The sequence below is a fragment of the Erpetoichthys calabaricus genome, chromosome 1 (genome assembly GCF_900747795.2).
Source record: "Erpetoichthys calabaricus chromosome 1, fErpCal1.3, whole genome shotgun sequence".
NCBI classification, from domain to species: Eukaryota; Metazoa; Chordata; class Cladistia; order Polypteriformes; family Polypteridae; genus Erpetoichthys; species Erpetoichthys calabaricus.
This window is the reverse complement of record NC_041394.2, coordinates 190,239,087-190,258,062: the sequence shown is the minus strand read 5'-3', so window position 1 is coordinate 190,258,062 and position 18,976 is coordinate 190,239,087. Positions and strand designations below refer to the sequence as shown.

The window sequence follows — 18,976 nt, the reverse complement described above, 5'->3', positions numbered from 1 at the left end:
GCAATGCTTCATCACTTTGTATCCTCGGTGCCAAAACGTCTTTTAAGTGGTGTGAGAAAGAATGGCGACATTACAAAGTGGTGAATACTTTGTTTTAGAATGTGTTGCAGGCCTGAAATGCAGGAATGGATGTATATTAACAAATGAAATGAAGCTGACCAGACAAAACATGAAATATCTTGAGTTCATACTGCCTGCAACAAAATGTTTTTTTTTTAATTTGCATTTTTCATACCGTCCCAACTTTTTCTGATTTGGGGTTGTATTTAAACATCAGTATATTATATGGTTATACCAAAATCACATGTTGCTTTTTCACCGAGGACAGTGGCTCATTTCACATCAAATAAGCCTACTGTGTGCTGATCATTAAAGTGGAAATTTATTAAATAGTATCTTTGAATGCTGTCAGCCACTGCTAGCAAGATGCTACTGCAGACAAGGAAGAATCCTTTCAGACCATCTTGTCAGATTCTGTTGTCTGTGTAGTTTTAATATACATCACAAGAGATGCCTTGAATTGATACCACACCATTTCAGAATAAAGAAAGCTCAAAAACTTAGAAGGGTAGCCAGTTGCATCCGTTGCCCACCAATAACAACAATACAACAGTTAAATATTTTAATCATTATCAATGACAACTATGAGAAAACATTTCAGTAAAGCACCCAGTTTATAACTCATTTACCAAAGTACATGTGTAGATTAAAAGCAACTTCTGTTTCTTAGTGTGAAGCACTGAATATGATGACCAGAATGATTCCTGCATCTTGTGAGTATACAAATGTGTGGCTCCGGTGTCACAAATAGGGCTGGGATTTAATTAACTGTTATGAAACAAAGTAAAAGTGGCATGTATTTCTGGACAAACAGCTAGTCGTACCTTTCTGACACAACCTGGCTGGCCTAAACAAATAGCATGTGGCTAATTAAGGAGGATCTCAGTCTATTGATTTTTTTTTTTAAATTTCCTCTGCTATCCATTGCATTTTAATGAATTTTTCTTTTCCAAAGTTTAATAGAATATAATAGCAGCATTTTGCATACTCATTGTAGTTTAATGTTATTTTTACAATAAAATTGATGTGCACACATTGCTTATAGTTGCTGTGACTCTTTTTTAACAGTATTACAGCTTTATGTTTACAGCTATACGTGTAGACCAGATAGTAATAATCACTATTTACTTTGATTCTCAAGTCAGTGTGTTTCTATTCCTTCCCATAGGAGAAACTAATTGTGAAATTAGAAGTCAATGTTGTCTGTAGTAGCATGTAAAATAAAATGGCTAGCTGGTTATTTATGTGAAGAGAAGACAACTGAAAAGAAAACAGAAAAGGCAAAATTGTGTTTCTGAAATTTTTCAGAGCGATTGCAGCGATACTCTTCATGGACAGGTGTTGAAATCAGGGCCGGGACAAGGGTGAGGCAAACGAGGCACTTGCCTCGGGTGAACAATGGGAAAGGGTGCCAAATTGATGAAAAATGAAAATTAATAAATTGCAAAATAAAAAAAAAGAAAAAGGCCAAATGTATGTTGCAATGTTCGTCAAATACCTTAAGCAAACTGACGATTTGCATTGGATGCTCTCGCTCGATATACTCGTTTCCTCGTATGATATAAGGAGTAATAGATATTTTAATATCACAACTTGGAGATATGAAAAACTATATGGGATTTTGTCTGATTTCTTATTTTTTACAGGTGAAAAATTAAAGTCGATGGATACAGAATATTTTTAAAAAGCAGCTTGTGATTTATCCCTTAAATATCCAAACGATATATATTCTATAGAATTCTTATCAGAAATAATCAGTTTCAGAAATCAGGCAATGACGTTAATTCCAGACCTGAAAACAGCTACAAGTTTAAATCTTTTAAAAACTATTCATGAATTTAGTTTAGTTCAGCGACATCCAAATTTAGACTTTGCATTGAGAATATTACTAACACTACCTGTTTCTGTTGCTTCTGGTGAAAGAAGCTTTAGTAAACTAAAATGATCAAAATATATTTAAGATCGTCACTTGCTCAGGAAAAAATTGTCAAATATGGCAATTTTATCAATCGCACAGGAATTGACAAAACAAATTAATTTCGATAAAATAATTGATGAATTTGCTTCACTAAAAGCAAGAAAAGTAAAACTTTAAAAAAAGATTTTATATTAGGTATTTATTTAATTATTTATTCATTGTAATTATATTATATTTTGTTTTCTCTAAAGTATTATTGAGATTATTTCGGCTATATTATTAAATTAAATTACTGAAAATTTTGTAATTTTCTAATTCATCTCATGTGTAATACTTATTTTGTTTTTCTTTTGTTAAGGTTGGTGTGATTTTATTTTTAATATGTGCAATTTTATGTTCCTATTACTATTGTACTATTACTGCATTCTGTGATTTTTATTTAATAATTAATAAATGTATTTTGTTCTCAAATTCATTTATCTTTATTTAATACTTGTTAGTAATAAAAAAAAAACTATATACAAAAGGGTGCAAATTTATCCTCCTGCCTCAGGTGAAAATACCTCTAGGCCCAGCTTTGGTTGAAATATAAAAGAATTGCAGACAACCATTTTAAAGAAAGCTGCAAAATAGTTAAAAATGTAAGGAACATGGCTATAATTAAACTTAGAGTTAAAACGCTAACCAAGGGTCTGTTATGCATCCATATGTTTCTGATAACAGTAGGCAGTGGTCCACATATTCGATAAGCTTTGCACTCAGATATATAACTGGCTTACATTGTTAAATGTTATTTGTTCATATGCAATAAATAGTTTTACTTTTGATTATCATTATGTTATATTCCCTGCTCTTCCTTTTTTACTTTAGAATGTATTGCTCTGCCAAGGGAAACAGTTCTTTGTTTCCAGAGATTTCTAGCAAAAAAGTTTTCTTAGTTAAAGACAGATTAGTTTATTGTACCAAAACAATGATACCTTAAAGTTAGAAAAAGTGTAACCCCACCATGACACTTGAAAAACTACACAACAACTGGAACCCCAGACACACTGGAGCACCACAACATCTCACCTGCTAAACCCTTGGACTTCTAAATAGGGGGACTGTGACACACCATGAGTGGCAAGGTTGGCACCAGACTACACTATGGGTGTCTTGTAGTTTGGGACTGACCAGGATTAGACTTGAGAGATGTCAGGCATGAAGACACAGACACAAAAACTTGGTACAGTATTTCAACAAAACAATAGTGGGTTTTATTTACAGGCACACAATGCTGCGATCAAAAATAGTGATTATTATTTATCAGTGGTTTTTGCCAGGCCCAAAAATGAAAATAATCAGAGACAAAAATGTATATACACAAAAACTGTAGTCTTCCTAAATAAAAATACGGTCAAGAAGAAACTACTCAAAACAAAGTCCAATGAATCCCAAAAATATTTACAAGAAAAAAAAGTGTATATTCAAGAAAGACAAAAAGTGCACCATAAAACCCAAACTATATAAATGCCTCCAACCAACAATACTACAACTAGGAGATATTTATGTCTATACTTATATACAGAAGAAAATATTCACAAATAAGGCACAAGCTGCTATGCTTGGTATACTTTGAAATCACACTCTCCAAAGATGACCCCTAGAGGCAGGAAGTGCCTTTAATTAATACTGGGGAATGAAACTTACTGTCACTCCTGCATCATGCCGCTCTCTTTCTCCAATAGCGACTGACGCCAGTGCAGTCTGTGTACGTGCTACGCTCAACCGCTGCAAGGCATGTATTAAATAAGCTGGCGGCCTCGTGTGCTTCTCTTAGACAAGCCAATGCCTTTTCTGGAAAGTAAGCTACTTTTCTTGTAACTTTACCTTTGGACTTTCTCTTGGGATCTCCTTCTCCAAACTAATGCATGCATGCTAGAACTAAAACGCTCCGCGCTTATTGCTTTGTTCACAGCAGGGCCTATGATGATACACACCTTTTTGACAGGCAGACACGCGTCATCTACCAGGCCTGAAAAGGACGCATGCCCAATCCATTGCCAGTGTTGCACCATGCAACTCTGCCAAAGTCAAAGTTAACAGTCCTCACGGAAGCACACCCCCGGCTCTTTGACAATTTAAACAGGTACAAAGTGCTTTAACTTTACTGAAAGAAACCTTTTTTTCTTTAAAGTAGTAATGCCTGGCAGGAAGATTACCACAGGCATTCCTAAACGTTTACCCTCCAATCTTCCTTATGCTCTGACAGCACCTGGAGGAGACAATGGTTACAACATTGAGAAGACCAGCTTACAGAGACAGAAAGTGTCCTGACCATTGCAGCTGCATTCATTTTGCTCAATTTCAATGGGACTTTCCCAGCAGAGCCTGAATATAACCAGCAGCAAGTTCATAGCCAAGCTGAGAGAGCCACTTGTAGAGATCAGGTGAAGGATATAACAGACAAATAGAGTTCCATTTTTCCTTGCCATTTCAGGGATGATAGGCAACACCCTGAGTGATTCCTCTGTAGACACATATACAATATGTGTTATACACGTATTATGCAATTTTTGCATTGCATTGCATTAAAAGTTGCATAGTTAGATCTGGACCACCCTATATAGTAGTGCTGGGACTCACTTTTACTCAGAGAGGGTGTGAGGACTCCTTGGTAGAGACATGTGGATTGTACATTAAATGATTATTTTATACAAGTTCAAGTGTAAAATTGCCATTTGTGTCATGATTAGTTTTTGTTGTTGCTGTCTGAAATAGTACTTTAAGCTGAACAGTACATTTTGCAGCAGTGAACTGGTTACTTCATGGAGCTTATTCCGCCCTGCTGTACTAATTTTAAAACTAAATGAAACATTCAATGCTATTTCCAACCAAAGCAAAGGTAAGCAGCAGTAGGCTTTGAGATAAAAATCTGACACAGTTATTCATTAAAATTAAGTTTAGTGCTGCTGAACTGGCTACACGATAAAGGACTGTTAGAAATAGTGGTTGCTGTAATTCTGCTAGACCCAGGGGTCAAAAGCACAACATAACTAATCAAAGGAAGAACAGAGTTTCACAGTAGGCAATGAAATCATATAAAACCAAATGTTTTGGTCATTTTTTTTAACAATCTAACAGTTTTATTTTTTTTTTCCAACACATACAATAAAGCAGCAATTAAAGTGATATCTGCTGGAGTTGTCAGGACCAATAGCATTTGTGGATTGACATGTTCACTTTCCACAACAAACATGTGGGGACCACAATCAGTTTTATATTTCAAGCCTTCAGTGACTTATATATACACAAACAGAAATAAACCTCACAAACCTTGGTGTCTGGACATGTTTCAAAGGTGTACTGTTGTAAAAGACGAACCATGGCTATCTTCACCTCAAGCAGTGCCAAACGCATTGCTATACAACTTCTGGGCCCCGCTCCAAATGGGAGGTATGTAAAGGGGTGCCTTTTGGCCTTGGCTTCTTGTGTAAACCTTGGAAATCACATACATAAAACAATTTAAATTCAGAAAGATTTCTTATTTATCCTAGATAGTAGAAATAAGGCTGAAGACACATTTCAGTATAAGTTATGACAAAATTGACAGATGGTATCCTATCCAGGTTAGGTTTCTGCCTTGCATTTCGAAGCTCTCCTTCACACTAATAAAATGATAAGTAGATATAATATTTCAGTTTGTATTTTTATTATATACTCACTTCTTAAGAAGAAAAAAATAGTTATTAGTTATGAAATTAATTAAAATAAAAAAATGAAAACTACTTTGCTAGGTACTATATATGCATCCATCCATCCATTTTTCTAACCTACTTATCCAGGACAGGGTCACAGGGCACCTGGAACCGGTCCACTGTAGGGTAAACACATAAACACAGGCTGATTTGGCAATGGCAGTTCACCTAAGCCCTATGCCTCCGGACTGTGGGAGGAAACTAAAGTCACCACAGGAAACCCCCACAGACATGGAGAGAATGCGCACACTCCATGCAGAATGAATCCATCCCATGAACCCTGATCTCCTAGTTTCAAGGCAGCAGGGCTACCACTATTCCACTGTGCTGCCTAACACTACATTTACATATAAATGAGTCTGTCTGTCTGTGGGTGGGTGGGTTGTCACATGTATGTATTTAGAAGCAATTAAGGATAAGGAATCCTAATTAGTGTATTTTTAATTTAATAATGAAGAAACATGAATGAAATAATAAAATCTTATATTCTTAAAAGTTATAAGAACACATATGCATTTCTTTGAGAATTAAACATAAATTATGGAGCATTTCTGATTCTGTTGAATAATCCTACAAATACAATAATGATCTCTGTTAAAATCCAAAAGTAACCACAGAAAAACAAATGCATACTCAAAAAACTGGAAATCTTCACATGTATGTAGGTAAGGATGTTTATTTCCTCCTGTACAAATTGCGCAAGGGAGTGTTCTGTAATCCACTCATCTATCCATGAATTTTCCAAAAATATTTTTTAATTATAGAGTTACAGATAGCTGAAACCTGTTTCAGTAGCATCAAATGCTAGGCAGAATTCAGCTGTAGACGGGATGCCAGTTCAACAAAGAGCATAATCACACACTCACACTCACATTCACACTCACTAACATCACGCCAGTTTTGAGCTACTAATAAACTTAACCTGCATTTCTTTGGAAAGCAGAGCATCAGGAAAAAAATAGAGAGAAACACAGGGAGAACATGCATACTTTACACATATAGTCAAACCATTACGAAAAAATGTTTTCTCAACAGACTTCTGTTGAGACAATTTTGAGGATGTTTCCCACCAAAATAAAAATGTGCAACAAGATTAATCCTGTTCTTCTGGAATTCTGCAAAGCCCAGGAAAACAGAACTCATGTAAGCAAAATCACTACACTCAACATTTTCAAAACAATACCAAGTGTACTTACCTTTCTGGTATGAATTTTTCTGGCTCTGGCCAATACTCAGGGTTATAATGTATATATCCAGCAGGAATCTCAACAGTTACACCTCGGGGAATGAATTGACCATTCACAACGCAATCACGAGAAGCATCACGGGCAAACCTGTTACGGTGAAACAGATGAAAGTTTCTGTCAACAACACCTGTAGAAAAATCGTTTGATTAGTTGGTTAATGTCTATTTAATTAACCAAAAAGGCTGACAAAGAAATTCTTTATTATAAAATTAAAGGCTATTAAGTAGATGTGTATGTCTGGCTGCTGTTGTGAAATTACATTTTTTACTTTTTTTTATTTTTATTATGGAGGACTACTGATAATTTTTTTTATTTAAAATGCACTACAAAATAAGCTCCTACATCATCAGCTTATATACTTGTGAATCAGAAATTCTCGCACAGTTTTTCATGATCATTGCTGCCTGGGGACTTTGGCAAGAAGCATTGTAGCCCATGAGTCACACCGCAAGTGGGCAGGTTCTCTGGCTCACTACAAAGGCCACATTGTTTAGATTTAGTTTAAATGGAATAAATAAAGTTTTCTATAAGTATTACTTTGTAATGGTGTTATCTAGATCTAAATCAGTAATATTTTAAAAATATGAAATGGCGTATATCTTTTTAAATTTTGATGAGATTACATTTTCTTACAGTTTGCATTTGATCACTGGGCTTTAAGTCCAGTGAATGAAATAACTGACTCACTGTTTCTGCTCACTATATTCAAAATAATGAAGAAATTCAATAAGAATTGAACAAAAGACTTAAAGACACATTTCAGTATAGACATAAACACAAGGGTAGATCAAAAAGTAAAGGCAATCTGAAAATTTCACATTAACCACAAGGGATAGAAGCTGACACAATAAGACATGTTTGCAATGGCTTATGGGTAGTTTGAACACACACAGCACAATCTAGTTGAAAGCCAATGTCAAATGAACAAGGATGCTCCTCTGTGGGATTGCACCATTGTTGAACAACAATCCATTGTGAGATTTCTTTTGAGCAGAGGGAGTGAAACCTGCTGAAATTCACCAAATGATGTTGGCTCAGTTAGGAAGTGAAAAATGTATGAATGGGTAGAAATGTTTAAAGTGCACAAGAACAAGTGTAACCTGTGAAGCTTGATTTGCTTGACCATCAGCAATGCGCACCCAAGTCCACATTAACATGACAGATGCCTTCATCAGAGAATGGATTAGGTTGTCCACTGTTGCTGCACGTTTGGATATCAACTATGGTCTGCACATACCATAGGGTATGATGAAGTTGGGGTGCTGTAAAGTTTACACAAGACGGATAATCGACAAGCCAACATGTTGGCTTCTGGATAGAACCTGGCAATAAATCAATTGTGCATGAGTTAATTTGTACTCTCTACAGTAAGTTAATTTCTTCTCATCCCATCTGCATGTCCCAACTGCTTTGCAGTTATTGGAGGGGCATCATTGCAAGGTTAGGAATGAAGTATGCTATCCTGTGCCCTGATGAATGAGCTGTCAACTGGATTAAATTGGGCTGAGGAAAAAAGTCAAGGATGGCAGCAGAAGGAAACATACACTTAAAGGCACAGCACTTCAGATATGCATATTTGGTGAGTGACTTGTATATGAAATGTTAAAGACTGATACAAACTTCATTAGGTTATTCCTAGGTGACTCCTAATTTGGGTTAATGAAAGACTGAATGTAGTGCTGACAGACTTTAGATGCCTTGAAACTGCGAATGGGGGAGGAAAATGTGTCTGAGAAAGAATTTGTAGATGCTGTCAAAAAATGGCACCAGATCACTTAGGTGGAACTGGTCATAAAATAAAAGTAATAACTGATCGGTGATCTTGTGTAAAGATGTGCAATTTCAATAAAAAAGTTGCTGTGAAACTACAGATTTCTGTGCTTTGTTTATTTGGACAATATACAGTAATAAATAAACCTGACTAGATAAAGCAGGCATAATACAGCAATATAACTTTGACACAATGTTGAAAAATGGGTGAAGTACTGCTAAATTTTGGTTAGGAATTCAATGTTGTTTAAACATTAAATCAGGGTGCAAACTCATCGATTCAATGATGTTAATGTAAACACTTTAACGTTGAATCAACATTGATTTAACGACTACTTGCTATCTGGGTACCCTTCGGTAAATTGCAGCAGGTTTCACTCCCTATGACTGTCACTATGATGCGTTGTACAACAATTGTGCAATCCAGAAGAGGAGCATCCATGTTCATTTGACTCTGGCTTAAACTAGACTAACAACAGAGTGCTGCACTATGTGTGTTCGAACTACCAGCAATTCATCATCTGAAAATGTAATTGAAAGGTCCTGTTCCCTAGCACTGTCTCATATTATCTAGAGGTATGTTCTTTAGAAAATGCTGGTATAGTTTGGAATTACTACCTATATTTTATAGCACCTAGAAAAAAAAGTCTGTAGCATGCACTTGGTAGAAGATACTGCACACTTTAATGAAAGGTTATGTTTGAAGCATAGATGCAAATATGTTATACATTTACATATCTCACCCAATGTTCACCCTATGTATATGTTGTGGGTGACAGAAATATATGGGTAAAAATACAATAAACAAAAACACTGCAGCATTTAAGATTCTCCAGTACTGATACTATATCCTAAGTGAGTGCTGAACCATCAGATTTTGGCTGCTGGTAGAAATGAATAGCAATTACAGCAAATGTATTGACATTGATCTAGTGCAACTGGCAGCACGATAAATAAAATCAGGCATACACCCCAGACATACTGTAGGTCACTGCCTGAATGGAGGATGCATGTTTTCTTCATATTATTATGTTACTCCAATTCATTCACACATCACAGTATGCTGGGGTCAATAGCAACTATGAACTGGTCCAGTATGATTAAGCATGGGCATCTTCTTAAATGTTATTTGCAATGATTGGTGTTCTGTCCAGTGTTTAAGAGAAAGACTTCTGTTTTGGATCAAAAATGGATTAAAAATGAAGGCAGAATGGATGAACTTACCTAAATCCAGGTGGAAATAATCGCAGTGTCTCTGAAATCACTTGATCTAGGTAAGGCAGCTCTTGCACATTGTTATAATCCAGAACTTCCTAATGAAAGATCATAGAATGCAGTAAAATATAAGTGTGGGCATAATTAAATAGTTCTACTGTTGATTCGCTTTCATAATGTTTTGATGGGATTAATAAAATTAGGGCCATATAACACCTTGCATATTAGAGGACATATTTTAGTCTCCAGAGATTAAATAAGCATTTCCCACAAACAATCAGTGTCACTCTGGTACTCATTTTTGTGTATTACTGAAGAGAATTCATAAATATTTAGATAGTATGTAAAATGTAAAGAGTTAAATCAATGTTCTCCAAGTGAAAGTACAATCTTGATCTGTTAATGCAGGTCGATTTGTGACATGCTCCTCCAATTTAAGTGATCTTTGCTACAATGTCTTGACCACACTGTATTTTTTAGCATGCTAGGTTTATAACCTTCTAGTGCTTTGTTTAATGTGAAATGATTAAGAATGTTGCCAGATTTTTTCATAGTTGCTCAAGTAACAGTAATAAAAAATATTCAAAAACACCAATATTATATTAAAAAATTTAAAAAGATGTTATTTTCTTTTATTTAAACACTTGTTTTCACACTGCAACTGAATGATAATGGCAGTTTTAGCACATGGTGTTATATCACGAGAAAACATTAAAGTATGTCACTATTCTGATCAGAAATGTCCTTGAACAATATTTACATACAGTATCTAAGTGTTTTTATTTCTACCATATTCCAACTGCTTAGTTATGTACTGGATTTTTTCTCATCCTGCCAATGTTAAGTGTATGACCTAATAATAGTTTTTTTCACATAAATACCTTTAATGCTGCCTGTGTGGCCTTTATAGCCAGTGTAATTTAAAGTTGCAACCAAATATAAAAAGATATATATGAAGGGAGTGAATGGTTATACCAGTAAAGCTGTCATGTACTGTAATTATATTCTGCATTCTTCTTAAAATGTTTTACAGCAGTACCTTGCAATACTTTGCAGGCTGTTATTAATAACATATAGGTGAGCCTTAAAATGGATTAAGCATGCTTGAAAAAAAACTAATGTTAACCATATCTAATATATAGAAAAACACAACAACTGCATGTACTGTATAAATATATTGCACTTCCAGAAACAGAAAAATGTACAGTATAACTTTTTCATTGAAAATGAAAGATTATTAAATTACTGTCACTTTTGTAATAAGCAAGATCAGAAAGCATTTTGCAAAGTGAAGACAATACTGAAGTAGTGCTGGGCGGTATACCGGTTCATACCGCAAACCGTTTTTTATGTTTTTTATGATATGGATTTTTCTTATACCGCAACACTGGTTTAAATTGCCTAAACGACGTTAGGAACGTGGCGCAATAGGGAACTGTTCAAGTGGGGACCTTTTTCACTGCTACACCGCTAAACACAGATTTGTTGCACTAGGGCTCTATTTCACTGCTACACCACCAAATAGGTAGCGGTAGCATAGGTATTGCGCGGTGAAAATGGACAGAGAACATTCCGAAACTGAAGCCGACGATAAAGTTGAACATGATGAACAGAAGAACTTTTGCCGAAAAAAAGGAGTCACGTCCGTCGCCTGGAGATACTTTAGTTTTAAAAGGTCAGATGTGTAAATACTGTTTCTATACTACTGGATAATACTAGGGTGACCAAGCGTCCTCTTTTGCCCGGACATGTCCACTTTTTACGTCCTGTCCGGGACCTCCTGGCGGGTTTTATAAATTCACGAAAATGTCCGGTTTTTCATAGGACCATTACGCGTGTACGTAAATTGACTGGCGTTTTGCACACAATACTAGGGTACTACTTTTTTGCGCGACGTAATTACCGGGAGGCTGCCTTGTGGGCAGGTCTGCGCCGCGCGCGCAAACACACAGACACAGACAGGGAGCAGTGCAGACAGGCATCAGAGCAGAGAGTGGAGCAGTATAGCAGGAAAAATGCCGAAGCGTAAGTGCAGCTTCACCGATGAACTGCAAAGAAAATTTCCCACATACCGTCCCGGTCGGGACAAGTGGGAGGCGGAGTGCACCGTGTGCAAAGCCGGTACATATGTCTCGGTATCAAATAAAGGTGCTGGGGATCTGAAAGCCCACATGGACACCGAGAAACATAAAAAAGCTGTGCGAGGTGAGACTAGTTTATCTGCAAAGTTGACAAGAGTTTTTTGTCAGACCAGGAAAAACAGAGGATGATGTAAATGCAGCAGAAGGTGCAATGGCTTTTCATACAGTGAAACATCACAACAGTTACAGGTCCATGGATTGTACCAGTACTTTGCTTAAAAAGGCATTTCCTGACTCTGACATTGCAAAAAAGTTTAGTAGTGCTCGCACCAAGACCGAAGCCATCGTCAATGGTGCTATAGCCCCACCCTCTGTTGAAATCACTCATGAAGCACTCAAAGAAATCCTGTACTGTGGTGTTTCCACAGATGGGAGTAACCACGGAGCAGTGAAAATATTCCCAGTCATAGTCCAGTATTTTGACTGGAAGAAGGGTGGCGTGCAAACAAAATTGATTGAAGTTAAAGACACACCCAATGAGACAGCAGAAACCATTGCAAAATATCTCACAGAAACCCTGGCAAAAAACAATCTGTCGGAAAAATGCATTGCATTTACTGGAGACAATTGCAACACAAATTTTGGAGGAAGCCGACGTGATGAAGCTGGAAAGAATGTGTTTGCAAATATGAAGAGTTTGCTGCAAAACAAGACTCTGATCGGTGTGGGTTGCCCAGCACACATATTGAATAATTGTGCACACCATGGGGCAGGCACAATAGAAATTGACATTGAGAATATCATATTCAAAATCTACCAGTACTTTCACATTTACACTGTGCGCACTGAGAGCCTGAAGGAGTATTGTGATTTTGTTGAGATTGATTACAGAAGGATGCTCTCTCACAGCAAGACAAGGTGGCTGTCATTGTTCCCAAGCATTGAGAGGATGTTACAGATGTTTCCAGCTTTAAAGGCATATTTTCTGTCTCAGAAAAAGCCACCCATAGCACTCAAGAGTTTTTTTGAAAATGATTTTGCTGAAATCTACCTTTGGCACATGCACACACTCATGTCTGTGTTCCACACCCACATTCAAGAAATGGAACAGGAACACATGTCCATTATGGAAGTGAAGAAGATATTAAACAATATACATACCATTCTTCTTCAACGCAAGAGCAACAACTTCATGTCCCTTAAAGTTAAGGGACTACTGGCACAGAAGCGCAAAGATTGACTTGACAAAGGCTGTGACCAGTTCTGTGCAGATGTGCATGGCATGTACAGTGCATGTCTGGAGTATCTGGAGAAGTGGATGACTCCCATGGAAGAGTTCTCAACATTCATGTGGATGGATCTGAGTGAGCCACCAAACTGGAATGATGTGGAGGCATGCATCAATTACCTTGGAGAGAAGGGGGTGGCAGTTGATGATGTTAAGTGTTTTGACTAGGTCACCAATCTGAGGAAATTCACAGAAAAGTTCAACCATGATGAGGAGTTCATTGGCCTGCAGGTACACCAGAAGTGGACCAAATATTTTGAAAAGGCAAAAGGCATTGCATGTTACTCAGAGCTACTGACAATTGCACAGTTTGTCTTTGCACTTCCCTCTCACAATGCAAATGTTGAGAGGGTTTTTTCACTAATGCAAAGCCAGTGGACCAAGGAGAGGAACCAGCTCTCCGTAGAGTCACTAAAGGGGATTCTACTAGTTCAGTACAACTTCAAAGACATGTCTTGCAAAGACTTTCATGCTTATTTGTTAAGCTATCGAAAACTGCTAGGAAAGATCAGCTCCATAGCAAAATATGGATGGGCTGACAAGGAGGATGAAGAAAAGAAGCAGGATGAAGAAGATGAAAAGTCTAGATTCTTTTTGTTTAAGTTTTTTTGTCTTTGTGAGACTCTTCTGTTATTTATTTTATTACATTTAAGAGATATATTGTTGAAGCTGGAACAGAATAGTTCATATTTAGAACAATATTTAATTATTTATTTGAAGAGTCTAAGAGAGCTATTATTTTGTCATAAGTTTTTACAGATTTCATTTTATTTTATTACAGAGGTTAATTCTGCACCATTGCAGTATAATAAATAATGTTCATCAACCACCAAGAAGCTTGTCTGAATTCGTCTGGAGGCCGTGCCGATCGTCCTCTTTTTTGGAAATCAAAATATGGTCACCCTAGATAATACTGCAAGCCAAGTTGTACTTGTTTTATTTGTTTTCAATACAGTGTAATGTACCTGGGTACTGTGTAATAGTGTGACGACATGTTGACTTTATTCTCGACATTTCCACTTTAATCTTGACGCTTATGATGAGAATAAAGTCGAGATGTTGACTTTATTCTCGACATTTCTACTTTATTCTCGCCGTTTATGTCAAGGTTAAAGTCAACATGTTGACTTTATTCTCGTAATTTGTCATTAAAGTAGAACATCGTAAACTAAACTTCATCGTAAAATGAATATTTAATTTACTAGATTTTCTCAAACCCCGTCATAAGTTATATAGCACATTAAATGCTTTGTTTTAAGTGATTCTTAAACTGACTTCTTCTTGTACTAAGAGGAGGCGCCGGCAGCGATCGCCGCACAGAATACATTCACTTCATGATCTTCCTGCTCTCTGAACATTTAGAATGCTAAGATAAATACTTAATATAATTTTCATGGTGAAATGCATTAAAGCATGCATTAATCATATGGGGGCACGGCGGCGTGCCTGCCTTGCATTTGCATGTTTTTCTGGTGGGTTTACTCGGCGTGCTTCAGTTTCCTTTCAAAGTCATGTAGGATGTGGGGTTTTGTTGTGCTATATTGACCCTGCTAGTGTATGTTTTGCTTGTATTCATCCTGTGATGTGCTGGCGACTCGTTCAGAGATGGGCGCAACTCTGAATGGATGGCATAATTAAACATGTATAACAAAGATATTTTTAAAGTTCTGAACACACCGTGGGCTAAGTTTATAACTAGTTTTAATTTCACAAAGACGTTTATCGTGTGGTGATTGGTTATGTGGTGAAAGAAAAAGAAAGGATAGGAACTGGGGTTTTGGTACGTCAGATAGAGACAGCATGCATGCAATAAAGATAGCCCGCTCAGAAGAACATGCATTGAATTCTGTGTTCGTGTCTCCGACCAGCAGATCACAAACCCAACATTTACACAATATTTAAGTTAAACCTGTGCGATAGCTATTCATACATCCAGTTTTTTGGAGCCTCGTCACACCTGCCATAAAGTTCTCTACACTGAACATACACATGGGGACCCCTTACTGCGAGGGAGCAGCACTACCGCCTCACTACCGTGCATGTGTAATACCTGCTTTAATGCATTTCATCATGAAAATGATATCAAGTATTTATCTTAGCATTCTAAATTTTCAGAAAGCAGGAATATCATGAAGTGAATGGATTCTGTATGGTGATCACTGTCTTCTCTTAGTGCGGAGGAAGTCAGTTTAAGAAGCGTAGTGATTAACCACTGGGTCGGGGAACGTAACACAAAGCATTAATTTGTGCTGCATTAATTTATGACGGGGTAAATTAAGTAATTGATTAAACATTGATTTTAGGAAGAAGTTTAGTTTACGACATTCTACTTTAATTATGAAGTAAACTATGAGAATAAAGTGGAAATGTCGACTTTAATCTCAACATAAATGGCGAGAATAAAGTGGAAATGTTGACTTTGTTCTCGATATAGTTTGTTTTTTTCTTCCCAGTATAGCTTAGCTTGAAGCAAGGTCCATATTAATGCAGTTTGCCTAAATGATGGTTCAGTTGGTAAAGATGTCATCACCAAGTTGCACTTGTTTTATTTTATTTTAATTTGGTGAATACTGTGTAATGCACCTGGGCTTGAAGTCTTGAAGTAATAGTGCAACTATCAGTAATAATACTATTATTTATTTTATTGTTATTATTTATTAGTTTAAATATTATGCAGTTTAATGATGATAAAGTTGTTTAAAAAGTCACTTTAACGTGTCAGTGGACAGAGATTGTTAACATTAACAGAAAGTGTAGTTGGTTTACAAAAAATATTTACTATTTATTCCTTTTCTAAGACATATTTGGTGCAATACAACTTTTGACAAACACTTCTGGATATTTTACTAAGTCTAAATGCCTCTTTGTATGGTTGAAAATATGTTGTCAAAATTATAGTTTGTTTTTGCAAAATTTGTTCAATAAAAAGGTTCAATATTTTGACTGCATCTGTCATGCAATGTGATACCTTCTCCATTAGTGCCACCCCCTTGAAAACTATCACTTTATGGGGCAATGCAAAGCTGTATTAATTCTTGTGTGCACATTAAAATGTTTTTTTTTTGTACAATGTACAATACTCTTGACAGTGGAATAGGTTATTCTTAGCCAGTAATTGCAGTGGAAAATGTGGTTAACATCCACTCATGCATGGGGAAAAAAATACCGTTGAATACCGTGAAACCGGGATAATTTAGAAAAATACTGTGATATAGAATTTTGGTCATACCGTCCACCCCTATACTGAAGCAGGTGTCAACATCAGAAATAGCCCCAATCAGTGACATTTAGAATTCCAGAACTATTCTTTCCATAACTGTAATCGCAAATACAATGACTTTTGCTATTTTCTACATAAATAAGAAATACAAAAAAGTAAGAGGACATAACAAATATAAATGAATGACAAGTATGACAAGTATATGATTCTGGATCAACTTTCTGGATTTTACATATTCCATTTAAATATGACTTTGGCAATTTATCTATACATATTAATAAAAGGCAAAGCCCTCACTGACTCACTGACTGACTGACTCATCACTAATTCTCGAACTTGGAAGGCTGAAATTTGGCAGGCTCATTCCTTACAGCTTACTTACAAAAGTTAGGCAGGTTTCATTTCGAAATTCTACGCGTAATAGTCATAACTGGAACATATTTTTTGTCCATATACTCTAATGGAGGAGGCGGAGTCACGTATCGCGTCATCTCACCTCCTACGTAATCAAGTGAACTAAAAACAAGGAAGAGATTTACAGCATGAGTCAAACGCGGGAACGAAAGTAAATGACGTTAATTTTTGACTGTCTTTTAATACTGTGTAAGCATACATATTAACACATGTGCAATTAAACGTGTGCATTTACGGGGTGATTTCTCAGGCTTAAAAGCTCACCTTTTACTAAAAAGGTAAATGCAAAACTATTTTCAATCATTCTATGATCTGCTTCTCACAACTGAAGGCACCGTGGCTGATGGTAAATGACGTTAATTTTTGAGTGTCTTTTAATACTGTGTAAGCATACATATTAACACGTGCAATTAAACGTGTGCATTTACGGGGTGATTTCTCAGGCTTAAAAGCTCGCCTTTTACTAAAAAGGTAAATGCAAAACTATTTTCAATCATTCTATGATCTGCTTCTCACAACTGAAGGCACCGTGGCTGATGTTACGTCACTTGCTGTCCAACCATAAGCTTTACCTGGTAGGTAACCGGACACTCACTTCACTCCCTTACGGGAATCGAACCTCTGAGGTTTTCTTGTGTTCTTAATTAAAATTTAAAAGCAATACTTCACCGCTGCTAAGCCCCTCTAGCGCTGACGTCCGAGGTTCGATTACCGTAAGCAAGTGCAGCGAGTGTATAATTACATTCACGGCATTCGTAGTCTGATTCACAATCTGATTGTATGGGTGGTTACCTACCAGGTAACGCTTATACTTGGCCACCAAGTCAGGTCGAAGTGATCACTCGAGTAAAGGCAGCTTCACAAAAAAACAGATCCTTAACAAACTGTTATTAGTATATTGTCCCTCTATTTAAAAACGTTTTATTTTCTTCTTAATAAAAATTTAAAAGCGGTACTTCGCCGGTGCGAAGCACGTGGATTTGACCGACTGACACATACAGACATATTCATGAGTGCAGGTACTTCGGAAAGAAAGCACCGTGTAAACCTAAAGTTTAAATTAAGTTCATAGACCTACAAAAGGTTGCCATTCATTTGAGGCAAGATTGCTTTTCTTCTGTACAACTATACGTTGCATTCTCAAGAGTGTGCTTGCACGGCTTCGGATATAGATATATATATAGATATATATGTATGTCTATATATAAATATGTAAGCTTATAAGTTCTGCCTTACTTCTCTTTAAGAAAGGAAGATGTAATGATACTTGATTTAAACGATTCCATGTCTTCCTGGGTTTGCGTAGCTTATTGTCAATATCTTTACGCCTGTTTTTAAGACTTATTTACTGAAACGGGCTTTCACGAAAAAAGTTATGGCTTTGCTACAGGATACACCCTCCACAAGTTAAGCAAGTAAAAATAAAATATATATTTCTGTTTTATTTAAACCTTTTAAGTTCGTATGCATAGCCCCATTTGGCTGTTTAATTTTTTTTTTCTTTCTTCAGTAATATTTAATCTCCTTAAAGAAAAAGAACATATCCATTTTACTTTTTTTGTATCTCTTTAGTAATATTTTAGTGTAAAATGATAACCAGTATTTAAACCTTTTATGTTACTTTATACATTTATTTTACACAATGTTCAAAAATTAATAAGAAAGCTACATATTTTGGCAGCTGCTGCTTTCATTTTCAATGAAATGAAAAAAGCTCTCCAAGAGAAAACGTCAATGAAGAAGAAATAGTTTGCACTATCTAAAAATCAGAAACCCTCATTTATAAAAGTTTGCTGCAGAGGACTTATCTGAAAATAAATGAATAGTTCCTATGTGTATAATACATATTTATCTATTTTACTTATGCCTTTATTCCACCAACTTACAACATCTGAGGTACAATTTGTTACATTACTTTTGTTTTTTGCAGCACAGGCAGGTGAAGTGACTTCCTCAGAGTCACACAGTGGTGTCAGTACCAGGATTTGAACTGACAAGCTCCGGGTTTACTGAAATATTACTGAAG

General features: G+C 36.2%; 1 protein-coding gene across 4 annotated transcripts in view; it reads right to left on the bottom strand.

Moving 5' to 3' along the window:
- Window positions 1–18,976, bottom strand: part of tbxas1 (thromboxane A synthase 1 (platelet)) — a 379,177-nt gene that overhangs the window by 3,209 nt on the left and 356,992 nt on the right. For all 4 annotated transcript variants that reach the window (XM_028810450.2, XM_051935311.1, XM_051935318.1 and 1 more), the window contains 3 exons: window positions 9,957–10,045; window positions 6,912–7,049; window positions 5,294–5,456 (listed from right to left, as the gene is read on the bottom strand). In XM_028810450.2, the coding sequence (XP_028666283.2) occupies window positions 5,294–5,456; window positions 6,912–7,049; window positions 9,957–10,045 (390 nt within the window). The remainder of the gene's footprint in view (window positions 1–5,293; window positions 5,457–6,911; window positions 7,050–9,956; window positions 10,046–18,976) is intronic.